Here is a 26,925-nt window from a genome sequence, read left to right on the forward strand (position 1 = left end):
ACCCCACTAAAGTATAGGGGGACAAAAATGTCAAAGAGAATAAGAGAGGAGATGACAGCAAATACGATATCAATGAAATTTTCCAAAATGGAAGGAGACAAATAAGTAGGAACTGAAAGAGCCAACTAAGCAAAAACTTAAAGGTCTGCAGAGAGACAGACAGTTTGAGTACTGGAGACACCAGGTACCCCTGAACAGGAGTACACTGTAAGGACCAGATTGTGTAATTACCAACTCTAGGAAAAACACCAGGTTTCGTAAGAAAGGAAATGTTACCATTGTAGGAAGTAGATCCAGGAGGATGTCTGTGGCTATCTAAAATGAAAGTATCGAGAAGTTTCAGTATAAGCCCATTGCTTGAAAATACAACATTAATCAGAAGAAAGCATAAAGAACTGAGGGGCTCTGGGAGTAGGAATCAGGTGGGGAGAAATGGGTATGGGGTTTTACTTTTGCTGTACAATGGTATCACTTGAATTTTTGTTGGTGTATTTGAAATATACATTACTATTGAAGTATAATATACATCCAGAAGAGAACATACATCCTAAATGTATACTTTCATGGGTTATCACAAATGCATTGTACCCAAAAACCACCACCACCACGATCAAATAATGGAAGATTTCCAACATCTCAGTGGAACTGCTGGATCATGGGCCAGGCAGCTCGTCAGCTACGCTCCTTCCTTCAGTAATGAAAGGTCCAGTTGTTCTGTATCCTCATCACCACTTCACATTGTCAGTGATGGCCATTCTGTTGGGGACAGAGTAGTGTCACATTATGGTTTGAATTTGCATTTCCCTGATGGACAGTGCAATTGAGGACCTTTTGTGTGTTCCTCGACCATTTGGATATCTTCTTCTGTGAAGTGCCTGTTCATGTCTTTTGCCCATTTTTTTAAATTTGAGTTTTCTGTTCTTATTTATTTGTACGTATGCTTTGTGGTTTATATATGTTTCTTGTATCTTGTGGCTTTTTACTCTCTTAAAGGTGTTTGTTGATGAACAAAATTTAAATTTTAATATAGTCCAATTTACACTTCTTTTCCTTTATGGTTAGTACTTTTTATATCCTATTTTGAAATTTTGACTCTCCAAGATTATAAAGCTATTCTCTCTGTTATATTCTAGAAGTTTTGTGGTTTTACTTCTCACATTTAGAAGTACAATCAGTGTGGAGATGAGTCTTGTATGTGCAGATAGGAACCTAGTTTAGTTCTTTTCCATATGGACATGCATTTGACCTAGCACCACTTTTTGAATGACCATTGTTTTTCCCAGTAGTCCTAGAGCCACTTCATCGTAAATTGAATGAACATACATATGTGCAAGTTGGGTTCTGATCTTGTATTCTTTCCCATTGCTTTAATTGCCCATTCTTCACTTAGTACCACACTTCCCTTATTCCCGCAGTTTTATGTAGACTCGGTGTCAGTGTCTGATAACGCGAGTCCTCCACACTGATGTTCTTCCTCGAGTTAGTGTTGACTATTCTTGGCCCTTTGCAATTCCACATAATTCTAGAATCAGCCTGTCAGTTTCTACCTACCACCCCCAGAAAAGACTTTTTTTTTACTTAGGTTACATGAGTCAATTTGAGGGTAATTGATTTCTTTACATTATTGACTTTTATCACAGTCTTCTAATCTGTGAATAGGTATGTCCCTCCACTTATTTAGATTTTCCTTTCTCTCAATACTTTTATATAGTTTTCTGCTTAGAAGCTTTTGTTTTCATTATAGTGTACATGAGACATCTTTTCCCATCCCTTTAAACTTTTCTGTGTGTTTGTATTTAATGTGTATCCTGTGAGTATCATGTAGTTGTGCTATTGTGGAGGAAGGAGTTATTCGTGAGTGTGACTGTCTTTTTCTTTCATTTGGGATATTTGGTCTATTTACATATAATGTAATTACTGATAATATTGAAGTTTGATTCTATTGTCTCACTTTTTTTTCTTTATATCCTGTCTGTTCTACATTCCCTTTTCTCTTCTTCCTTGTCTTCTTTTAGATGTATGTATATTTGTTAAATTCTTTTGTCTGCCTTTGATTAGCTTGTTAGTTGTACATTTATTTCCTATTCTTTTAATATAAGTCTGTGTTTACCTCTTCCTGGACAGTGCAAGAATCTTGGCACACTTTAACTTGTTTTACATTTTTTTCAACTCATTTATTGCCTGAGTTTACGTACATTTTAGTCTCCTCAGTACAGTCTCAGTGTTGCTTCACACGGTCGGTCTCAGTTGACTTCCCCCCACATTTACCTCCATTGCTCTTCATTCCTTTCTGACTTTCTGTGTCCTCCTGGGATTGTGTCCTTTCTACCTGAAGACCTCCCCTCATGACCTCCTTTAGTGTGAGTCTACGGCGACCTATTCCTTCAGATTTTGTTTTCTTTTTTTTTTTTTTAATTATTTATTTATTTATTTATTTTTTATTTATTATTTTTTTAAAGATTTTATTTATTTTTAGAGAGGGAAGGGAGGGAGAAAGAGAGAGAGTGTGTGTGAGAGAGAGAGAGAGAGAGAGAGAGAAACATCAATGTGTGGTTGCTGGGGGTCATGGCCTGCAACCCAGGCATGTACCCTGACTGGGAATCAAACCTGCGACACTGGTTCACAGCCCGCGCTCAATCCACTGAGCTACGCCAGCCAGGGCTCAGATTTTGTTTTCTAAAAATGTCTTTGTTCATCCTTTATTTTTGGGTGGATAATTTCAATTATTATAAAATTTTAGGTTGGCAGTTCTTTTCTTCCAGCCTTTGAAGATGTTATTCCATTGTCTTCTGGCTTCCTTTATTTCTGTTGTGAATTCAGCTGTCAGTTTACTCTTCTACAGATAATGTGAATTTATTACACCCCTCTACTTGCTTTTTGAATTTTCTCAGCCTTTGGTTTTCAAGTCATGTGCCTAGAGGAGTTTCCTTGCATGTTTTTCCTGCTTTGGGTTGTAGTACTCCTTTACAACTGGAACTTGTTGTCTTACCAACGAGTTTTTTTGGGTTTTTTGTTTGTTTGTTTGTTTGTGCTTTTTTGGAAAACTTTCAACCATTGTATCTTCAAATATTACTACTGCCACATTTTTCCCTCTCTTTCTCTTTGTAGACGTTGGCTACCATGTTAGACATTTTTACTTTTTGTGTGTGTTTCCTAGGCTTTTTTCTGTATTTGCCATAATTTTTCTTCTTTGTGCTTCATTCTCATTTTTTCTTGTGATTTATCTGTAGCTCATGATTTCTCTCTCTAGCTGTTTTTCTGCTTTCACGATCTTCTGTGGAATTTTTAATTTTAATTATCATATTTTTCAGTACTTGAATAGCCATTTGATCATTTTGTTATAGTTTCCATTTCTCTGCTGAATGTCTCTTATCTAATTTCTTCAATGTATTTATCACAGTTATTTAATGTTCAGGTCCAATAACTCCCAATATCAGAATCACACATGGGCCTGTTTGTATTGTCTGTTTATTTTCTCCTCTTCATTTTTACACATTGATCTTATCTCCTTGTGTTCCTTTTTTTAATGTAATGTTAATCATTGGTGTGTATATTGTAGAGATAATTTGAGGTTTCAGCTTGTGTTTTCTTCCAGCAGGTGGTGAAGATAGGGACAGAGCACCATCATATGAGCAGGGGCTGAACTGGTTGGAAATTGTGCCGTCTATCTCCAGTTTACCTTTTAGGGGGTAGTCCTTTGTGCCTCCCATCCAAACGTCTATGTTGTTTGCCAGGACCATTGCGTTTCTTGGGCTCAGAACTATGCTTTTTTATCTTCCCAGACCCATGAGATTTCTGAAAGCTCTGCTCAGCTTCTTGGCTTCTGGGCAACAGTTTACAAATCCAAAAATGCCTTGAGGGGAACTGCAGCACTGCACGCACTTCTCTGTGCTTTCTTCACCGTCAAGGTGTAAAGTTTGCTGCCTTGGCATCTCTACAGTGCCCTCAAACTGACAATTTTCTGTAATTTTTTCCCAGTGTTTCCAGTGGTTTTGCTGAGGGAGGGTTCATCTGCAATAAGTTATTCTGCCATTATTATAAGAAAAATCCTCTTTAATTTTTTAAAACTATGCATATTTATTACTTTGAAGATAAGAGCACAGTTAGAGTTATGGCACAGTGTAACACAGTGCCTGCAGTAAGAATGTACAGTTCTGTTAGTGGGAGGGTCAGGGAAATTGTCACAGTGGAGTTGACTCCTGATCAGGGTTTTAAGAATTGTTTAGGATTCATTTAGCATTTAAGGAGAAGGAAAACTATATATAAATTCTTAAAGTGTACGGAGTATACGAGGCTTAAGTTTCAAGAATTTCTAAACATTCCTGAAATCTTGGCAGATTTCATGTAGACGATGAAATGCATCTTTAATGCAGTGAAGAAGACTGCTTTATGAGTTACATCATCTGATACCGATAGCATCCAGGATGCCAGACCGTCTAGCTGGTGTCTGAAAAACCACCTAAAAGCAGCACCATTTCGTTTTGGCAGAAATGGAATAGGTGGATGCAGAAGTGGGAGCTGCATATCAGGTATCCCAAAGGTGAGGGAAAGGAAGGCGGACCCAATGAACTGAAAAAGGTGAGGAGTAAGAAGGTGAGGCTGGAAAGGTAGGCTGGGGTCAGATCCTGATGGGCTTCTTGAGCCAACTTCTTAAGTAATTGGAAATATAACTGAAGAGCATGTGAAAACACCGAAGAATCTTTACCCATGGGTGCAGTCTGTAGTGCCTTTTATATAGGTTGCCCTTCCTCTCGTGTACAAGTAAATTGGAGGAAATAAAGTTGGAGGTAGGGAGACCAGAGAGACGGCTGTTGGTTCATCCACATTGGAGGTGGTAGTGGAGATGAAGGAATGCACTAAAGAAAGGGAGGCCTGATCGTCAGTGACTGACTAGGAATGGCAGGGGTGGGAGTGAGCAAGGCACATGGACAGTGCTAAGTGTTTGGCCTAGTAGTTGAATGAAGAGTTGTATGAATCCCTGTGGTTGAAATGCAGGATCATTGGCAGGTATGTTGGATGCCAGCTTCAGCTTTGAATGCAAGCAGTTTAAAGTGCCCATTAGGCTAGATAGTTGTCTGGGCTTAGTAGAGAAGTCTGGGCTAGAGATAAAGATTTATAAAATGTTTACTAAAATGTAGATAAGTTTGCCTAGAGAGGAGTGGTAGTGTGAGAAAAAGTTTATCAGAAGTAACCCTGAGGAATTCAAATATATTTACAAAGGCTGAGCAATAGAAACCTTGGTAAGAAATGAGAACATGCAGACTTGGAGAGAGCGGGGGAACCAGGAGAGAGGGATGTCTGTAGAGCCAGAGAGATGGTTGCTGACCAGGAAGTCGCCCAAGTGACATAGGAACATCCATCGGCTTTAGGAAAAACAAAGTCACTGCTCTCCCTGTTGAAGGCAGTTGCAGGAAAGTTGAAGAATGGACGGGAAGCAAGGAGAGAACGCAGGTGTGGACAGCTTCTCCCCGGGTCTCAGTTCCCTCGCCCATGGTTAGGTGTGTAGGGTATTCAGAAGTTAACGTTAGCTGCACAGGGCTGGACTCTAATGCAGGTGTGCATTTGTTTGGCCAGTGGAGTATTCAAAATACACTTCTCCTCAGCTGAATACAATTACATAGACAGAAGCCTTTTCACATTCTTTGGAACAGATTAAAAATCTGTGCTACCTGGTTTTAACCTTGTGAGTTTGCCATGGGCTCTAATGTTGTTTACATGCAACCTACATGAGTTCTGATCGAGAATAACTACAAAGAATTCCACTCTATTTCATATCACTGATGTGGCTTCTTAAGATTGTTGCTGAATATAGTTTAAAGTCCAGAAGGCAAGAATACCGGGAAAGTGATTTGTGTCTTCAAAGGACTGCGGTTTTGAAACAGTGGTCTGCTTTAGTATTTCCCACCAGCAGCTCTGGCATCGTCACACGCACCTGGCTATGGGAATAGTTTCACTGGGAGGGCGGTGTTTGCTTGGGGACCTGCCCCTGGTGATTCTCATCATTACCATTGAAAATGCTGCTGGGAGTTCGGCCATGCACAGCCTTGGATGTTCACTGGGCTCCCCGGCCTCTGTTGGGCTTGCTCCATCCTTTTGATGGTGTGGCTTCCTTTTTCTGGGAAACCTGATCCCTTCAAAGGAGGCTCTTGATGTGCTCTGAGATTTCATAGCAAGCCCTTGGCAGAAAACATGTGGATGGACAAACTTCAGCTTTTGGAATTCAGTTCTCCTGGTTTCTGCCTTTTAAAAAAATTATCTGAGTCTATAAAAGGTTTCTCAGTAAATGACTCTTGCACAAACATGACTTTTCTTATTGCATATGTAAATGTTTTATTCTTCCAAAGTCACGCACAACTCAAATAGAAATGGATTCAGGAGTTCACATGATACATAGGAAGGCAAGAGGAGAGAGGTCTGAAACTCACAGGGTACAACTTTCAATGGTCAGAGCTGCAATCTCAGCCTTTCCTAAGACTCGTGGGAAACTGAGGCCCAGAGGACAAAGGCAACAGCCTAGGCTCCCCCACTAGTGAGCAGCAGAGCCGGAGCTAGATGTGGTCTTAACCGCATCTGCTGCTCTTCTGAGTGAGGACATCCTTCAGCCCTGTGCCCGGAGCTTCAGTGTAAAATGAAATGGCTGTCTCACTCAGCCTGTTTCTGTCCTTCACCTTAGCTGTATAACCTTTGTGTTTTCTCTTCCGGGCTTCTCTGCCACAGAAACACAGGGTTTCAGATCTTCAATTCCACACGCTGCACTTGGAAGTGCCACAGGAGAAGCGGTAGACTGGCAGTCTTGCAGCTTGCCATGATTACACTGTAGAGTTGTGTCCCAGCTGTGTGGCTTACTAAATATTTACAGGCTAGCAAGTCTGCAACGCTGCAGAGTTGTCTTGTTTTATGGGCCTATTGCGCTCTTTATTGTACTGTGGTGCCTCACCCTCAGTGAGAAGAGGACCGCCTGCTGCATCAGAGCCGACCATCCAGCTGAAGCCTTTAGAAAAGAGTCACCTCAAAGCTTAGTGAGAGGGAGAAACTGATTTGTCCATTTTTTGTGCAGATATTATATGTTTTAGCAAGATCCCTCATTGTTCTTTGTCCCGAAGAGCACTGTGCAGAGAGTCTGACCCAGAAGTTAGAAAACCTCAGATCTGCCTCTGGTGCTGCCTCTAAAACCGTGTTTGTGGGCAGGCGCTGGGCCTCATCTGTGAAATGCGTCAAAGGGATGAGCTCTAAGGTCAGCTGTGTGCATTTCTCAGGATGCTCCGATTCCTCTGTTACATGCTGCAGCATTTCCAGTCTGCATCCTCTTCTTGGGTACCCAAGTACTCGGTGCCATGTCGGAAGGCTCACTAGAGTTTATAAGGACCAGTTCATACTTGCAGTTTGTCACCAAATCCTGTCATCTTTAGAAGTGAATTTAAAGATGAACAGACACATCACAAAAGGGGATATTCCAATGGCCATTAAGTGAAAAAAGCCTCAACGTCACTACTCACTAGGGACCTAAAAATCAAACCTCAGCGAGACGCACCAGCCACCCACCAGAAAGGCTGAAATAAAAATCCGACATTAGCAACTTTTGGCTGGACAACTCTACCAGCAATGCACAATGTAGAGCAGCTGGAATGCACGTGCATTGCTGGTAGAGTGAGTAATGGCAAAACCATTCTGAAAAAAGCTTTGTAGTCCCTCTAAAGCTAAATATTCACTTACTCTATGGCCCAGCAATTGGGCTCCTATATTGATATTTAAAAGAAATTATTTCACATGTCAACCTAAATGCAGGTACAAGAACTTTCTTGGTAGCTTTATTTATAATAGCCCAAACAGGAAACAATCCAAATGTCCGACAGAAGAATGGATAAACAAATGTTGATGCAGCCACATAATGGAATACTACACATCAAGAAAGAGGGATAAGCTGCTGTGGGTAACAGTGTGGGTGAATGTCACAGCACTGTGGTCAGAGGACATGGACTGGGGAAGGGTACAGTGAGGGAAGGGGTCTGTGTCTCCGTCTGGATGATAGGTGTGTGTGGATGTACACGTGTGAAAACTCACTGAGCTGCTCACAGAGACTTATTCACTTACTGTGTGTGGAAGTTTATACAATACAAAAACTGAGATGTGAGTTTGAATGATTGATTCATCAACGTATGATGCCACATACTGGGTATTTTAGGTCTAGGGCCAGGTAGGGCAGTGGGAGTGAGGGAAACCAGAGGGAAATCGTTTTTAGCGTGGCATTTGTTACACCATCTCTTTTGTATTGGCCCAGAGCCAGTGGCGTGGGAGGCACAGCAGTTCAGATTTTATAATACGTAATTTGGGGCTGAGCCGTGCCGGACACTGTCAGAGGGCTCTCTTCATTCTAGGAGGCTCTGGTCTAGAGGTTTACTGCGAAGTATGACTTCAGACGGAATCTAGCAGTCTGATGCCTTTTATCCACAGGGGTGGCTGCTCGAGAGACGGCCCAAGCTCTGAAAACACTGGCCCAGGCTGCCCGGGGAGTGGCAGCGTCGACAAGCGACCCCGCCGCTGCACATGCCATGTTAGATTCTGCTCGTGACGTGATGGAGGGCTCGGCCATGCTCATCCAAGAGGCCAAGCAGGCCCTGATTGCACCTGGAGACGCGGAGAGTCAGCAGAGACTGGCCCAGGTGAGGCCGGAACCAGAACTGTGGCCACCACTGAAGGGACATGTTGGCAGGCTCCCTCCTGAGCACTGTTCTCCTGGTGTGACCACTTCTGCTCGGGGCCTTCCAAAGTGCCATAGCAGTGCTGGCCATATGTACGTAATACTGACTTTTGTAAGTCTTGCCGAGTAGCCCACTCGATATGTCAACAGAGCATGGGGGACTTTATTGAAATCTGCCCTTGGAACTTTAGAAGCCAGGACGCAGGAACTTTTAGAAGCCTGTGTGTTTTGGGCCTACGCATGCTTAAGTATGGTCTTCTTTCAGCCTGGGAGGTAGGGTAGATACACTTGGTCTAGCCCCTCAGAGTTTTAAACTCTGACTTTCTATTGCCTCATAGGATAAGTCTTCAACTACCTAAAGAAGCAAGTTGGCTAGAGTCCATCTAAGCAAAGTTCTAGACAGGGAGCTAGGAAGGAGATGCTTTAGATTAAAGGGAATGTCATAACCCACTTCTCATGAGCTTACCCTTTAACTGAGGATACCAACGAGTACACACAGGGAGCCCTCACACCTACCTGAAAGGCATCCTGTGGGCACCCGCAGGCTGGTCTGGACGTGCTCAGGGCGTTCCACCTGCCCTTGGGCAGTGAGGTTTGGGGATGATGACCCAGAGGGCCACTGAGCAGGAATCAACCACAGGCCCAGCCAAGTAGGATCCGAATAACTCAAGGCCTGCTTCCACCTCAGTGACCTCCTCAGGGCTCTCAACAACAGAGCTGTTGCCATTTGTCTTGGTGTTGGATGCCTTTGTTTTAGAACCTGACATAATATTGGTGAGTTCTGTGTTTGAAGCACAGAGTCACAACTTAGCCTAGCTTTAGGGAAAAGGTAGGATGTACCCTATCAGCGTGTCAGACCCTTTGCCAAGACAGGATGTTAGCCGCAGTGCGAGGCCCAGAGGAGGTGATTTGGCAGTGAGCAGTGTCAGGTGGATGCTGGCAGATAATTCCCCGTCTTTTTTCAGCTCTGCATACTGTCACTGCGCCTTCCCAACACGTGCGCACAAATGTCTGTGCAGAAACCCACTTTCTTATGGAGCTTCTCTCCCTCCACGTATGCAGGTGGCCAAAGCCGTCTCGCACTCATTGAATAACTGCGTGAATTGCCTCCCCGGGCAGAAGGACGTGGACGTGGCCTTGAAGAGCATCGGGGAGTCCAGCAAGAAGCTGCTTGTGGACTCGGTGAGCAGTTGGTGTCGGGAAGGGGACTTGGGGAACTGGGCTCGTCTCGGGTGCGAGTGGAGTCTTGTCCCCTCGGTGGGCTGGATCTCTGAGTGCCAGCCTCTCCTTTTGGAGTCCTGTTTTTCCTGCCAATCTGCCTTTTCCTTTTTTGGCTTTCTGATCAGAGAAGTTTCCAGATGGAGCTTTTAAAAGTTCACTTTTTCTTTGAGCCCATGTCGCTGTTTGCCCTGAAGCCATCCCAGGGAGACGGGAAAGGGGGGAGGGCGTGATCATCTGGTCCTTACCAGGGTGTCTCAGACAGTGACCATCAGACCGTGGAGGCACACGTGTCCAGGGCTCATTAAAAGTTTGAGCACAGCCTGAGGGATGTCACCGGGGACCTGTCCCCTTCCCTGTTCTGTGAGTTCTCTTCAGGGCAGCTTGCGCCTGTCTGCCTTTGTTTCTGTCCTGTCCGGTGCCCGGCACGTGCCGTGCGCAAGCGATGCGTGCGGTGCGACTGACCGAGTCTGGCCTCACTCTCTGGAGCTTTTCATATACAGTTACGGTTCTGCCGGTGACAGTCCTGTTCTGTAGAAAAGCTGTGTTATTAACAAAGACCATTAATAAAAATTGTCAGCTATTCGTTTGGAAGAACAGGATTTGAAGGTTAACAGCATCAGCTTTTTAGTCCTCGAGAGCCAAGACGTCGAGAGCCTCCATCTAAGAGAGACAACACAGAGCTGTGGTTCAGAGTGACTCCTGGAGCCCAATGGCCCGGGTGCGAGTCCCAGCTGTGCCACTTCAGAGACCGTGGACTCAGGATGGCCATGCTTGCCGTTCTTAGATCCGCTGTGTCTGGCACTCAACAGTGTTGAGTAAGCTAAAGCCAGAGAGTGGATGTACATATAATGACGGTCAAACTTAGCAGGAGCTCAGACCGCGCAGAGCCTTTGTTAGCCTTGATGACTTAGAAACGCATCCCTGGGGAATCTGGCTTCCTCCACAGTCCCTTCCTCTGTCCCTCTCCTGCAAAGTAAACTTCTCATAGGCTGTGCTTTTTGTTCCCCATAGTTACCTCCGAGCACGAAGCCGTTCCAGGAAGCCCAGAGTGAACTAAACCAAGCAGCAGCTGACCTGAACCAGTCTGCTGGGGAAGTAGTCCATGCTACCCGTGGCCAGAGCGGAGAGCTGGCTGCAGCCTCTGGCAAGTTCAGTGACGATTTTGATGAATTCCTTGATGCTGGCATTGAGATGGCGGGCCAAGCTCAGGTGGGTGTGCAGCTGGCTGTCTGGAATTGACCCCCAACTCTCTACTCTGATGGACAGTCCACCCTCGCGAGGCCAGCTGGGCAAATAGGAATCAGGAACCTACCCACAGGCTACCCTGTTGCATCCTCTCTGCCACTTAGGAAGCACCGTGACCTCACAGGAATGGCATTCCCCAAGATGCTATCAGCTTCTGTGTGAAGCAATTCTTGGAGATGGATAACTTTTCCCACAGTCCTCCAGCAAAATCCATCATTTTACTTACATTTTTTGGAGGGAGGGTGGTAAGAGGGGCCAAGATTAGGATATTCTGTGTCCTATACTTCAGATGTAGTATAATATAATAAAAAACCATGTTTCTGAGGTTTAGTGAGCCCTTCTAAAGGGACTGCATCTAACACTGAGTCTAAGGATTCAACATTACACCCTTCAGATGAGCAGATAAACTCCTTGTTTAGAACAAGGGAGCATGACCGGTCTGGTGTCGGCTTGCAGAGCTGTTTTTCCTGAGCTCCTGTGAACCCCCTAAAAGAGGTACCCGGGGTGTTTCTTGCTCTGTTATCTACAGGGGTTGTTTTTCAGATGGCAAACCAGGTGAGAAACACGTCCTCTCCTGACAGGAGCTCTGGGGTGCAGTCTGCTCTGAATATCAGGACAGAGCTGGCTGGCTGTGCCAGGCCGGGACGGACAAGCTGTCTGACAACCCCAGCATTGTTGAGCAAGATGTGGGGACTGTGGCCTGGCCTGTGGGCTGATGCGCATGCTCTCTCTCATTTCCTCCCTCCCTCTCTGTTTAATGCCTCCAGTTGCGAGACAGTGCAGCTCTTGGCTGACCCACTGGAGGATGGATTTCTGTCCTGCTTTGTGAATCTTGGTCTGGGGAAGGGTGGGTACCACCCACCCTTTCAAAATGTCCCAACGAGTTATGCATCTGCAAACTAATTGGGCTCAATGCAATCTATATAGGTAACGTGCTTCCACTGCGGGATGCTGCTCCTATCTTTCTGGATGTTTCCTAGGAGAAGTGGAGAGTCCCCAATTGCCCTGATCCCTTTTGATTTTCCAGACCAAAGAAGACCAGATCCAGGTGATAGGAAACCTCAAGAATATCTCTATGGCATCCAGCAAGCTGTTGTTAGCTGCCAAGTCTCTCTCTGTAGATCCAGGAGCCCCCAATGCGAAAAACCTCCTCGCTGCAGCTGCAAGGTAAGTGTGGGGCAAAATGGGCTTTTGAGTGTTGATAAACCATGTCACTGTTTGAAAGGTGCACCTGGCATCCTGCGGTGTTTGCTGAGCAAAGAGTTGATGCTGTCCCTGTGTTGTCAGTGGAGCTAAGAGTGATGGAGATGGGTATCTCACTCAATGGGTGCATTTTCATGTGCTTTCCCCACTACGGATGTCCCTTCTCTTACAGACTTTCTAGTTCGCCGTGCTTAGACAAGATCCTCAATGATTCATAAATGTTATAACTTAAGTAGATTAAATTGTGTTATATCTTTCAGTTATGAAAATAATATATGCTTGGCGAAAATAAAACCAGAAAATACTGTAGAATATAAAAAAAAGATGATATTCAACTCGCCTTCCTCATTTCCTGGGCTCTTACCTCTCCGCCCGGCGGCAGTGTTAATGAGATGGGTGCAGGCACCTTCGGTGTGTCCCACGCAGCATGGCTCTCGTTGAGGATGAACAGGGGGCGGTGGGATCAAAGGGCTCTTGGAAAGATATTAAAACATGAATCTGAGTTTGGATGCTGTCATTGCCCTTCTTTCTTGTTGTTTTCACCCAGGGAGGTGGGTAACACAATACAGTTTCTGCTCCAGGGCTACTGTGACAATTTAGCTCAATTACTAGTGAGTGACTGCTGCCACACAGGGAAGCGGGAATGACAACGGGGGGAAGTCTTCACGTGCATTTTCCTGACCCGAACGGGCAGGGTATTTATGTTTCTGTGGTGGTGTAACCATGCGTTCCTAACAGTACTCGGCATCCCTTTATCCACAGCAAAGCTGGCAGCAGTAACAGAATACATGTAAAACAATTAGGATATAGAGCATAATTGGAAACTTTTCAAAATGTGCAAATTACTGAATTTTAAAAAGCGTAGCTTCGATTCTACATTTTAAACCCTGGTTTTGTTTGTTTACTCCTTTGGTCTTTTTGGTGTGTGTCTCTCTCTCCTGGGAGGTCCATGGCTGTTTCCTAAGTTGTCAGAGTCAGGACACCTGAATTCTAGTCCAGGCTCTAATGCTTGGCTAACTAGATTACACTGGCTGGGTCCCTCAACCCGCCTAGATTTTCCCATCTGCAAAGTGGGGGCGTGTACTCCGTCATCCTGAAGCTCTCCCCTTCTCAGTACATTAGATACCATGGTACTGGCGTGAAAACCCGTCTCTGGTCCCCTCGTGGCTTGTAGTGCTATTCCATGGGGGAGGTGGGGGGGTGGTTAGACACATCAGGGAAGCTCCTCTGAAAACCCTTGAATCTCTTCATTTATTCCCAAATATATACTTTAGCTTCAAATAATAGCTGAGGCCACTAGGAGATTGAAAACATCTTGTGGCATCTCCCCACTTGCATCTTATGCTGAGTGTTGTGATTGGGTGCATGCCCTCCGTGGGTGTGGGGGCGGGGGGTTGCTGGTGTGGCCTATGCTGTGTTGAGCAGCTGTTTCTGATATAAAATCCTCCCTTGGATGGTCTTGTTTTTCCTACAAAGAGCCTTTGGAGGAGGCAACGGATGTTTCCAGGTATCTGAACTCAGATGGTTTTCATTACCTTCAATCTTTTGCATCAGTTCAGAATTAAAATTTCCAACTTAGAATGTGTTGTTCACTCTCTTAAATTGGAAGAAGGGGAGAGTAAGAATTGGCCTTTTCAAAGCCACGTAAGGAGGGAAACACAGCCCTGGGAATGCCCTAGTTACAGGGCTCTGTGGGGATCTGCAGGCCCCCTGGTGGTGACATTGAGGAAAGGACCAGGAGACTGGCAGGTGAAAAAAGCTTTCTTTGCCTCTGTCCGGGCTTTGAACCGTGGACAGGGAGTTCCCAGCCTGACAGTTTTATAGCCAAGTAAGCACTTAAAAATCATCACGTGAAATGAATGTCTTGGGATGGAGCTGTTGCAAGAAGATGCTGGCACGTTCTTCCTGGCTTCTTGGCACATGTTGGCAAACTCTGCTTCCTGGGGTGGTTTCCCAGCAAAGCTCCCGGCAGGTGAGTCAGGCAGCTGCCTCTTGGGAGGTAAAGCTCTCCCAGGTAGAGGTGTATTCACTCTCATAGTTTATTTTCTCATTGCACAAGTTTTTACTCCATGCCTCTGATATGGGATAGGGCCAGTGCCCTATCCACCGTGCCAAGCGCTGAGCACACACGGTAAGCGGGATGGAGATGGACCTGGTGCAGTGTGGGCAGGCGGCATAGACCAGGAGCGTAAGGCATGGAGGCCTCACGGTAGTGCTGTGCTAAGTGCCCCTGCAAGCATCTGATGACTGCTGCCCTCATCTCCAGTCCCATGGCCCTCCCAGTCCTTGGGACAGCCAGTCCCTTCATAAGGATGTCCCCAACCAGGGATGCCACTGTGGGGACCCAGCCCTGGGTCAACTCAGCCCTGTCCTATCCCTGTGTCAGCAGCCTTGAACCCCTTGCTCTTGGTGGTCTCCATGATCCTTCCCGCTTTGGGGAAAGAGGTGTACTTCTGGAAAAGTAGAGGCTAGAGTATGTCTTTGCTCTCTACTCTCTATTCTGCCTGTGAGCCCAGGTACCTATGAGGAAACTGCACCCTTGGTATCTGACATGTAGCAGGGAGAAAGTCATTTTCTGTTGCGTGTCTGGCTTGTTCATAATCTTCCTGTGTAACTGGTGGGCTCTTGCTCTTTCCTGATGGGTTGGGTGGAGCTGAAGACCCTTTGTCAACTCTTCATCAGCGTGTGTCCTGACCAGGGGTTGCTCTGATGTTTCCAGGACCGAGTCAAGCAAATGGAAAACCAGTTTGCAGTTGCAAAGAGGAGGGCTTGGCCTTCCTCTGAGCAGCCCTCTGAGCTGCGGCTCACACCAGTCACTCTGGCCTGGACTCCTGTGCCAGGGAGACTTCCCAGTACAGCTGCCAGCGTGGGACCCATCCCAGGCTGGGTTTTCTTTCAGCTGCTTTCTGTCCCCTGAGAGCATCCCTAGGACCTTGCAGGTGGCTCCTCTTCCCTGTCTACCCTCTGGTTTAAGGTTCCCAATGAATAGGCTTCCTCCTGTATCCAGAGACTATGAGAGAGAACAACCGAGCAAGCAGCACTTTCAAACTGTGAAAAAGAGAAAGGTAAACTGGGCCTTCTGCCTCTTGCTGTCCTCTAGAATCAGCTCATGCTCAGGCCTGACTCTGGCCCACGTCGAGCCTTTCCTTTCCTGCAGAGCCCATGCCCAGGGTCAGGGCCTTAATTAGTTTTCTTTCGAGTCCCCTGTGAGTCCCCTAGAGGGTCAGGACCCATCGCGTCCTGTTTCTTGTCATACCCCCTCACCTTCTCTGTGTCTTGTCTGTTCACCGTCTTACCTCTTCAGCTAGACTGCAGGCACCTTTGTGTTCTTGGGAGACTCACACTTTATTACTGTTAAATCCCTGCGCCTTGTGCATGCAGGACCCAGGAAATAACTACAGGTGGATCTCATTTTGCTGTTCGCTCCCTCCCTAAGTGTCTCCTCCCTTGAGGAAGGGAATTGTCTAATGTTGCTTTTTCCCTCTGAGCTCCTTAGTGGGTGATTTGTGCTTTGTACATAGTCAAAAGCACAAATTGGTTGATTTTCTTCTCTCAGTCCTGGTCCGGTTCCATACCTAGTTAAATTTCTCACCAGAGCTCACAAACCTTAGTTAAATCAATTCAGTATCTCTGAACATTAAGTGATCTGTAGGTTAGAAATCCTCCTTTTAACCTCTGAGGTTGTAGGTCCCAACTTTTTAAAAACTGGGACTGGCTAGATACGCCTAGATAAAGAATCAAGTACAAGAAAACTGCTCTCTCTGGATGGTTGAATTATGGTCATTTAACTTTTTGTATTTTTATATATAGCTTTGATTGTTTAAAAAAGTGTGGGGAAAAATAACTACAGTTCAGGCCTATTGGGATTTATATAGAACAGATGCTGCTAATTTTGGCTATATTTTTATTGATAATATATTAAGTTGGTTGATTCGTAATTTTTAGTAGATTTACTGAAAGATTTTTTTATAAAAATATAAATTCATTTTTAACACTTTAACATATTTTTCAGTTGTGGGCTCACACTGTTTATACTGTTTTGTAAACTTTACTTGCATATCATGAATATTCTTTTATAGCATTAGAAGTATGTTATTATACAGAGTGGAGCCAAAATATGGTTTACAGTTGTTCATATGGAAAATAATACAATGGTTAATAAATAATATAAGAGTAAATTGTGTGTTCTGTGTACTCACAACAATGAACCTGTTTTTGCCCACCCCTGTACATTGACTTTTTATGGGCACCCAGGGTTCTGTTCTGGACTATGGGTTTATTTTGTTAAGCCTTTATCATGGTATATTTATGTTGTCTCCAGTCTTTCACTCTTGTAGATAATTGCTGTAGTTTCAAACATTAAAATGTTGTTTTTCACTGTCCAGTCTATGTAACCACTTGCCTCTGGGCCACTTAGCTTACTATTTGGCTGTGTAACCCGGAGTCTGAAATGAGGGACGGGTTAAATGATGCCTGAATAACGCTCCCCAGTCACGGCCCGCTGTGACCCACTGACTCGGCCAGACGCCGCGCTGTGCAGGCACTCCTGCAGGTTATCTGAGCACACTCTCTTCTTCTGTTGTGTTGGTGGTTTCCTTTTGTTTTGTTTTGTTTTGTTTTAACCTCCAAGTTGTTATGTGAAAAGTTTTTACGTTTACAAAATACATAAAGGACTGGAGGACATTGAACACTGATATCTTCTCAGAATTCACTGATTTTTAAGCCCTTCATTTTTAATGGAAAATTTGTCATAGAAAAGCTAGGCTTTCTAAAAATGCAAATGAACAGGAAACACTGAAATAAGCCAAATGGAAAGCTTGTGTGATATTCTCCAAGTGACCGTGTCATCACGGTTCAGAACATCCTGTGCCCTTCATTATGTTGACGCTGCCGGCCTGTCCACTCAGAGTACGGTGTCAGGCCATCTGAGGGACGCACCAGTGAACGCCCCGTGGGCACGCCCTCCCAGGTGCCCGGAACGGGGGGCTGTCCTGCCAGCTCAGTGGTTCTTGTTTGGCTTCACATGTTGGAGGGCACAGTGCTTCCCAGTGGCACCGTGATTGAGCGCTTTTCCCCAAATAAATGAATCACTAGAGTCAGAATTGCAAAAAACTGTTTTTGAGATTCTTTCTTGATTTCAGGAGTATTTTTCTTCTTCCCGTCATCCTAGCTAAATTTTAAAATTCAAAGCAGTTTCTCCTCATCAGCTAATGAAGCTAATTACCTTTGTACATTAGCAACATTATGTCCATCTAATTTGATATTCTGTGGGAAGCTGCAAAGCCAATTGAACTAATAAAATGAGCTATCTTTTATATTAGGCAGTGTTAATGATTAACAGCAGCATGTGCCCTCTTTTGTTTTTAAGCTGTCTGTTAGCTGCAGTGGTTAGCAACTATAAATAGATTTCAGAGCCCTGCCAGAAGCACGGACCAGTTACAACGCCGCAGAAAAGTGTTTATGAGTCAGAGAGGCATGGAGTTAAGTCTTGCATCTGCTTCTTACTTGTAGCATCCCCTTAGGGAATTATCTCATCTCTCTGTTTTTTAATTTATAAAACACAAAAGTATTCAATGTTAAGATTCAATATGAAGCTGTAGTAATCAAAGTGATACAGTATTGGCAAAGGGGGAGACATGTAAATCAGGGGAAGAGAATGAAGTCCAGAAATAGGCCTATACAGGTCTAGCCAGTTGTCAGCACAATTGCAGAAGCAATTCAGCGGAGAAGGGGGATGGCCTTTTAAACAAAAGGTGCTGGAATAATTCAACTTCCAATCCTTGAAAAAAAAATCTGAGCTGCCTTTTAAGTTTTAAGAATAGAAACATGTAAAAAATCCATCATACAAGGGTCTCTAATTAGTTCCTATTATTACCAAAGACAATAGCTATCTTAAAGAATAAATTTTGGGACCTGGCCAGGAGGCTCAGTTGACTGGAGCAGGGAAAAGGCTGAGGGTTCAGTCCCCACTCAGGTTGCAGGTTTGGTCCCTGATCGGGGTGCACTCAACAGGCAACCCAGTGATGTTTCTCTCTCACACCAGTGTTTCTCTCTCTCTAAACTCAATAAACATATCCTCAGGAGAGGATTTAAAAAGTGAATAATAATTTTGGTAATTTTGAGATAGCTTCTAGGAACTAGTCAAACATGTAGAATTTAATGGAAAGTAGGGATTTAAAAATTATAGACACAGATCTAAAGATATACAAGATATTCCAAACTGTACAAAAGCTACCCAAAATAGCCTTGCTCTGATCATCTTATTCTTTATGGGCTGCTAATGAAGGATTTTGAAAACAGTGTTAACATGATCTCTTTGCTGTTTGCAACATTGTTGTGAATTCTTTCTTATGAATATATTATAAGGCAGTCATACTTTCAGTAACCTTTAAGGGTAAATGAAATGCATGATCAGAAGCAAGGTAAGGATTCTTATCTTCCCCTCCCTGGGTGTGGTTTGTTTCTTGTTGTTAAGAGTCTTATAGAAGAGCTCACCTGGAGACCCCAGGCTACACTGTGAATTACATGTTATTTCTAGTGAATCTGCAGAGCATTGTTGGGGAAATTATGGTTAATCTTTAAAAACAAAAACACCCGCATTTTCTGTTTGGTCACAGAGCCGTGACAGAGAGCATCAATCAACTCATTACTCTGTGCACCCAACAAGCTCCGGGCCAGAAGGAGTGTGACAATGCCTTGCGGGAACTGGAGGTGGGTCCCGGGACAGGCTGCTGAGCACCCGAGGGTGTGTCTGTCTGTCCTTCTCCCGTGGGGCCAGTTTCTTCTCCTCTGTCCTTGTCTTTTATCTTCCCTGGGAGGCTATGGGGCCCAAAATTCCAGTCCAAATGGGAAAGAACAGAAGGAAGATTAGACTTGGCAGGATTACCATCCTTGCCTCCCCATTTTCTACTAGGATAAGGGTTATGTTGTTGAAGGTTCTTTATTGCAAGCAGGAAGAAGTCTGTGGAAGTGGGTGCAGGCTGAAGATGAAGGATCTCTACCCAAAAAGTTTGGGAGGAGTTATTCTGAGGCCTTGGGAGAAGCTGGGATAGATGTGCTTTCTGAGCAAAACGATTTCCTCGCACATCTTAGTTTGTAACATGGGGGGCACCTAAGAGGAAACCCAGAGTGCCACCCATTACCACCTGAGCAAGGTGCCCCTGGGGTGCCCAGTGGCCCCGAACACAGCATGGGTGCTCTTCCACTTTTATTCATGCTTACGATTTATGGGTGCTTTAAAATTCATTTACGCCCATAGACGTGGCTGACCATAAAATCAGTGTGCCGGCTCACATGTAGAACAGTCTTAACCCACCCAGGGTTACACTGAAAGTGCCAGAAGGATGTCTCAGACACATGGGTTGGCTGTACCTCACGTCCCTTGAATTCTGTGGACGATTAACATGGGTCTGGCCGGGCGGGGATGTCTGCCATGCCAGTGGGGGATGGAGGGTTGATTGAGGGAAGTTGATTGATGGCATTTCGTGTTGAATTTTTCTTGTTCTGTAGCACTTGATTTTTAAGTTGTGTTCTCCTTCTGCAGACTGTCAAGGGGATGTTGGACAATCCTAACGAGCCTGTTAGTGACCTCTCTTACTTTGACTGCATTGAGAGTGTGATGGAAAACTCCAAAGTAAGCCTGCCCCTGCTCTCGACACTTCTCCTGGGTCTGGGGAAAGTCTAGACGTGCTTTGTATGCATCTGCCCGTGGCCACATGTAGAATTTAATGGAAAGTAGGGATTTAAAAATTATAGACACAGATCTAAAGATATACAAGATATTCCAAACTGTACAAAAGCTACCCAAAATAGCCTTGCTCTGATCATCTTATTCTTTATGGGCTGCTAATGAAGGCTTTGTGACACATGCCTGTGTTGCGGCATGTGTCACAAAGCCTCATGGTGAAGCCAGTGCTCAGGTGCTTCTCCAAAAGTGACTGTGCACCAGAATCACCTTGGGGTCTGCCTGGTTAAACACAGATTATAGGGCCCACCCTGGAATTTCTGATTCAGTGGACCTGCGGTGGGACTGAGAATGTACATCTTTGACAAGTCCCTAGTCCTGCTCCTGTGGCCCAGGAGCCACACTTTGAGAGCCAGTGCGTATACCGTACCACCGATGGATCTCACCGTGAATCAAATTGTGTATTTTCTTCACCCAGGGTCAAACTGTTGGCCAAAGCCCATCAGTGACTTTGGCTTATACAAGCCCCTTTTCTGCATTCCTGTCATCCGCCCGTGGTACGCATTCTCAAAGAGAGTGAAAAATTGTGGGGAGTCAGGGTTGGGTGGGTGTAGAAAAATCTAAGATAATACAACGATTTGTGCCGCCCACCCCCTAACCCCCATCTAAACCTTATTCAACAAAAGCTTATGTCTTAGTGTTTAATTTGATGTGGTTGGCTGTTGTGGGGGAAATGTGGAGTAATAATTTTTAAAAGGTTCAGAAACACTGACCCATGATAATAATGTCAGTGTGTTTGAGAACGCCAAAATCAGGGTAAGATGAAATTCGAGTGAGGTGAATCAATAGTGAGCAGTTGCAGTCTGGGTCTGGCTTTGTACTTGGAGCTCAAGTGCATGTTTGTTCACGTCACTTCACACTGGTTTTGGGGAGACGTGTGTTGGCGATGGCAGGAGAGCCTGCTTTGCACCAGGCGAAGACTAGGGCCTGTTCTGTCGGCATCCCCTGTGGAGGGATGGATTGTCTAAGGGGAGGATGCCTGTGTTTCGTGTACTTGGAGCCACAGAGGGGTGCAGAGTTAGGGAGAGGAAAACACTGTATATGAAAATACCCTCCAACTTCTTTGCTTTGCAAGTCCTTAAGTAAACTGTATTATTTTGTATATCCAAGCAACTTTAGGGATTTTTTTTTTCTTTTAGCCATCCAGGATGGCTTATTGGCACATGAGCTCTGTGTTGGTTCTAGACCTAGCAACCCCACGGTCTCTCCAGAGAGCTGTGCTGGAAACCTTCTGTTCCCCATCCGTTACCACGGGAGGCAGAGCCAGCCTCCTGGGGCCTCATGAGGCCCATGGAAGACAGAACCCCAGAGAAGGGGCAGGCACCCTGCCTCTGCCCATGACCTTCTCTGTGACCTTGTGCACAGTGCTTGACCTCTCTGGGTTGGACTCTGGACACTAAAATCCCTTTTAGCTGCTATTTTAAAGACTTCTGAAGAAAATTACCAATGCTTTTCAAAATAAGGGAAAATTCTTAAAGTATTTAGGAAACCCTCTCATTAGTGTTCAGATTAACTATGTATATTTCTTAAAGACATTTCAGTTTTACTGTAAATTAGTAAACAAATAACATCAGGAGGAATGCATCTTCTGCTTTCTGGATACAACTTCATCCTCAGCTCAATGGATGTGTCTGGTTTTGATGTCCTGAGATGTATGCGTTCTCAGTTCAGACCGTTCACCCGTGGGACGTGCTGTATAGGTTTCACTTTATTGTTCTGAGTACATTTACTCTTCCTCCCTGAGATATGGATAACTTTTGGGTAAAAGGTTTATACTTTTACTACTCATTTCTCTTCATGGAACAATAACTATATATAACTCTCTTCAATATCTTCTTGATTCAAATAAAGGAAAATAATGGCAAATATTTTAAGTGTCCTTGAATGTTGAAGCTGGAAGTGTAGTTCCCTGCACTGCGTGGTTTGAAAGAACGCTGGTCAGAGAATATTGCTGGTCGTTTGTTTTGCAGGTTCTGGGAGAGTCGATGGCAGGGATTTCGCAGAATGCCAAGACCGGGGACCTCCCTGCCTTCGGGGAGTGCGTAGGGGTTGCATCCAAGGCTCTCTGTGGGCTGACAGAGGCAGCAGCTCAGGTAAGGGACTGGTGGGTCCCCTTGCCCTGTAGGGCAGCCAGTGTCCCGTGCCAGACTGTGGGCCCCAGATCCCTGTGGGAGGCAGCGGGGAACTCCAGCTTCACTCCTCATTCAACTACTACCACAGAAGCCACACGGGAAAGGAGTGGCTCCTGTGCTGGCCGAGACTTTTAGACGAGACACCAGCCGCTTACCCCCCAGGGAGCAGAACAGCCTGGGAAGGACCTCGAGGTGCACTGAGCGCTGCAGACCTGGCGCGGAGGGTTCAGAGGCCGGCTTGCTTTCTTTTTCTAAAGGTCGTAGGTACAGATGAGTTGCTTGGGGGGCCAGGGGGAAGGAGGCGTCACATAATGCAAATTATCTCTGAGGTTTTATAATTGTGAAAATCTTAGTCACAATCTTTTTAGCATCAGAGGGAGGAAAAATTAGATGCCGTCATGCAGAGACGTGACCAGGCATGTCCCCTGCTCTTGGACGGTCCTGTGCATTTCCAGTTATCATTTGGGCTCCTGTGACTGGAGCTTCAGAAATGTCAGCATTTGTTTTAAAGGAGTTACCATTTGACAATTGCTTTGAGCCCAGAAGATTATGCTAGACTGAAGAAAAACATCCCTGGGTTGCGGGATGAAATTACCTACCTTTATTCTGCCCCTCATATCTCAGAGGGAATCAGTTAAGGTTCAAATTCCCGCTCACAGATTCATTTTCTCCCTGTTATTAGCCTAACACATCCACAGGGTTTAAAGAAAAGACCTCCTCTTGCAGCGTCATGTCCTCTTAGAGACCAAATATTACCTTTGTCTTTTTCCTGAGCCATATGCTCATTCTTCCTAGTTGCTGTTGGAAATACTGGCCTAGAAAATAAGGGTGTGCTAGGCAACAAGATGAGACACCCTCATGAAGGGCATGCCCCAGGGCTGGCTGACCCAACAGCTCCATGCCATTAGCCTGCATCCACGTTTTTCTGCCTCCCCCATCTGCGAGCCAGAGGGTCTGCCAGCTTTGTGCTGAGGCTGAGTACCCTTGTGGTCATACAATGGCCACCAGAAACAGTCAGGGCTGCATCCATCCTGGTTGATGCCCCACAGAAGGGCTTCTGGAGGCTTTCTTAAGAGAAAGGAGACTTTGTTCCCCGAAGCCTGTATCAAACTCCTGCTGGCATGTCCCTGGCCCAAGCTGGCATTCACCTGCCCATTGTTATTGACAAGACTACTCTGACCAGCTTGCACTAAGGAGCTCCTAAGCATGGCTGCTACATGTACATTGCAGGACCATTGTCCGCTACGGGCCCATCTGGGAACATAGAACCTGAGCTGTGGTTTTCCTGCTTTCTTTCCAGGCTGCATACCTTGTCGGCATATCCGATCCAAACAGCCAGGCAGGCCACCAGGGCCTTGTGGACCCCATCCAGTTTGCCAGGGCTAACCAGGCTATCCAGATGGCATGCCAGAATCTGGTGGACCCTGGCAGCAGCCCGTCACAGGTAATCATGGGGTGAGGATAGGCAATCTGTGAATCCATAAGCTCTTGTAGGTGGGTTGTGGGACAGTAGGAGAAATAAGTAAAGAATACTCTTCTTATAGAGCAAAGGCAGCTAATACAGCACTGTAGATGGTGACTTAGAGGGATATTACAAATTGTGGTGAAAATGGAAATGTGTAGGAGCTCTAAAATGGGATGCTGCAAGGCTGTAGGAGTAAAATAATCACCATGAGGTTCATCAGGAGTCTCATGATTCCATTCCATTCAGGGGACATACACTGAGGGCTTGTTCTCTGCTCAGCACTAAGGGTCAACATGAGTTGGACCCAGTGCCCAGTGCCCTTGGCTCATAGTGTGTTGGATAGCGCTATGGAAAATGAGTGACTGGGCCTTGATGACAATGCCAGGGATGCACAGAGGAAGGTGTGATGGATGTTCTGAAGGGCTGTCAGAGGTCACATCACAGAGAAGGTAATACCAAGTCAGGTCTCACATTGGGGCATAATCCACAGAGCATAAAGGAACCACAGACATTTCAGGCCTAGATAGCATGTGATATTCCATGACACTTGAAATACTCGAGTGGCAAGGATTCCTATTCACTCACCAAAGCAGTGTGTGCTGAAAGGAGCAAGAACTGGCCTCTGTGGGGTCTCGGAGGCAGCATATGAGTGACATGTTCGTTATGAAGCCCAGGACCAGCATTCCCCAGGCAGGAGAAGGACCCGAGTAAAGGAGGCAATAGAGGGAAGATCTGGACCGAAAGCAGGCCTCAGAGCTGGCTTGTAAGGCATCAGTGCACCTGAGATTCCTTACCTGTCCTGTTAAAGCCAAAGGGGTGTTACCAGCCTCAGCAAAGTAAATCAGGTGGATCCAGGAGAGCAGTTTGGTTTTGCAGGTGGGGGATGTGGGGAGAGGGTGGAGCCTGGGAGATTTCTGAGCCAGACCACCTAATAAGGTGCCTACATGAGGCAAGAGCTATTGCACCTTAACATTTATGTTACTTATCTCGACCTGGACTCTCCAATGTGGCAGCTACTAGTTGTACTTGAAATGTAGCTTGTCCAGATTGTGATGGGCTACAGGTATAAAATATACACTGGACTTTAAAGACTTGGTATGATAAGAAAAGATTGTAAAATCTCAATAATATTTTCAAATTGATTATATGGTGAAATATGAAATATTCTGGATATTTCAAGTTTAATAAAATATATTATTTAAATTAATTTCTCTTGTTTCTCTACTTATTTTATTCAATAACATGGCTGTTCGAAAATTACCTATGGGGTCCACAGTATATTTCTCTTGGGCAGTGCTGGCCTACACCCTGGACCGAATGCTTCCTCCCTGGGGGCTCCCAGGGCAGCCGACTGCATCTCCTTTAAGACTCTCTGGAGCCCAGCCCACTCCCGCCACTACGTCAGCTCCTGCTTTCCTTTCCTTGGTTTAGTCTCTCTTGCTGAATAATTCCTGCCCTCTCTTTTCTTGGAGTGACTTTGCGGGGCGGGGTGGGGGCGTGGGGGGGAAAGCAGAGCTAGACACACGTGTTATACTTACATGGGCCCTGCACATGTGAGTTGAAGAGGAATCCAGGGCTCGGGACCAGGGTGGACTCCTCTGAACTGGAGCCCTCTGCACTGAACATGGGGTGCCCCCAACCCAGCTCCATGCTTTATAGGTTCTCTCAGCTGCCACGATTGTCGCCAAGCACACCTCAGCCTTGTGCAACGCCTGCCGCATCGCCTCGTCCAAGACGGCCAACCCAGTGGCCAAGAGGCACTTTGTTCAGTCAGCCAAGGAAGTCGCCAACAGCACCGCCAACCTGGTGAAGACCATCAAGGTAGGTGGCTGGACTGAGGCCATAGGAATCCCTGTAACGCCTGTGGCAGAGGGGCAAGTGTGGGATTTAAGCTCTGCTCTCCTAAGACTTCTTTCCAGTGAGCTTTCATGTCTAATTCGGTCACGGGATTGAAGCCACTGAGGAGCACCTTACTAGTGGAGATAGGTATCATGGGGAACTAACAGCCTGGATTCTACTAACCTCCCAGATAGCTGGGGAGGGGAGCACTCCCCAAAGGCAGTGCATGAGAAGCGTAGGGGCAGGAATCTGGAAGGGGTTGGCTTTGGGGCATCTCTTGGCACTATGGTGGTTAGCAAACAGCCTGTGTTTACTTAAACTGTGCTCACAGGGGGCCATTTTGAAGGAGCTGGTAGAAGAGTCTGCCGTTGGTAGTAGATCTAGATCAAGAAAAAAAGTGGAGGGAGAGGGAATGGCCAATAGTGGAAAAATCACTTTAATCTAAAAAAATCTACTGCATCTATCCTGTGGTATGTATTCTGTTGATAGTTGATTAAATGTTTACCTTGGAGCATCAGGTTTTTAAAACAGATCATTTTGTGTTTATAACAAGTTTGTGGGGGCCATGGCGAGGAGGGAATTGCAGTAGCTGGAATGTAGCATTTGTTAGACCACAAACCCTGTCTTCCCTAAGTGGGGACCAAGCAGGCAGGGGCGGCTGACCCTGTGGGAAGAAGCCACAGCCTGGGCAGGAGACCACAGGCAGAGAGCCCAGTGCTCCCCCACCCCACCCCACCCCACCCCCCTCTAAAGGAGATTGTTCTGCTAGGCCAGCTACCAGTTCTGTGCAAATCAGGTTACGTAGGAGTGAAAGGCATTGGAGGGTTCGAACTTGATTCAGGGATTTCCACGCTCATTGAAAGAGGACGGTCTGCTTTGTTGCTGGACAAGCCCTGGAGTAATGGGACTTTTTCCCCACTGACTCCAGAGGATAGGGCACTAGGCCCCTCATTTTTCTTTCACCACACAGAGCCACTTTAGTCACATGGAGACATTCATCAACAGGCTGAGCCAAGTAGAGGTAAAGAAGAGAACACGGCCCAGCTGCAGTTGGCAGCTTGTGGGCCCGAGCCTGGGACAGGTGCCCCAGTCAGCAATTTCTTAGCTGTTTAAATGGAGTCTGGAAACAAAAAAAAAAAAAAAAAAACAAAAAAAAAGAAAGAAAAAGAAGACAAAAATCTACCTATTTAAAGACAATAGTATGGGTTGAAAATGAAAAATTAAAGTCTATGCCCCTAGGATCCTGGTTGTGCCTCATCTCAATGACCATCATAGTTCATGGTGTTAGGAGTTAGTAAAGCTTGCTTTTTTAATGTTCAGCTTGTGCAAAGCCTGTTCCCAGTGTGTTGTGTCTATTGTTCATTCAGTCCTCACGACT

At 45.6% G+C, this 26,925-nt stretch overlaps 1 protein-coding gene across 6 annotated transcripts in view; it reads left to right on the forward strand.

Moving 5' to 3' along the window:
- Positions 1-26,925, forward strand: part of TLN2 (talin 2) — a 414,657-nt gene that overhangs the window by 300,301 nt on the left and 87,431 nt on the right. For all 6 annotated transcript variants that reach the window (XM_036034328.1, XM_028507760.2, XM_036034319.1 and 3 more), the window contains 9 exons: positions 8,452-8,660; positions 9,761-9,880; positions 10,931-11,128; positions 12,192-12,331; positions 18,985-19,078; positions 19,911-20,000; positions 22,082-22,204; positions 23,544-23,687; positions 25,368-25,529. In XM_036034328.1, the coding sequence (XP_035890221.1) occupies positions 8,452-8,660; positions 9,761-9,880; positions 10,931-11,128; positions 12,192-12,331; positions 18,985-19,078; positions 19,911-20,000; positions 22,082-22,204; positions 23,544-23,687; positions 25,368-25,529 (1,280 nt within the window). The remainder of the gene's footprint in view (positions 1-8,451; positions 8,661-9,760; positions 9,881-10,930; positions 11,129-12,191; positions 12,332-18,984; positions 19,079-19,910; positions 20,001-22,081; positions 22,205-23,543; positions 23,688-25,367; positions 25,530-26,925) is intronic.

The sequence above is a fragment of the Phyllostomus discolor genome, chromosome 1 (genome assembly GCF_004126475.2).
Source record: "Phyllostomus discolor isolate MPI-MPIP mPhyDis1 chromosome 1, mPhyDis1.pri.v3, whole genome shotgun sequence".
Taxonomy (NCBI): Eukaryota; Metazoa; Chordata; class Mammalia; order Chiroptera; family Phyllostomidae; genus Phyllostomus; species Phyllostomus discolor.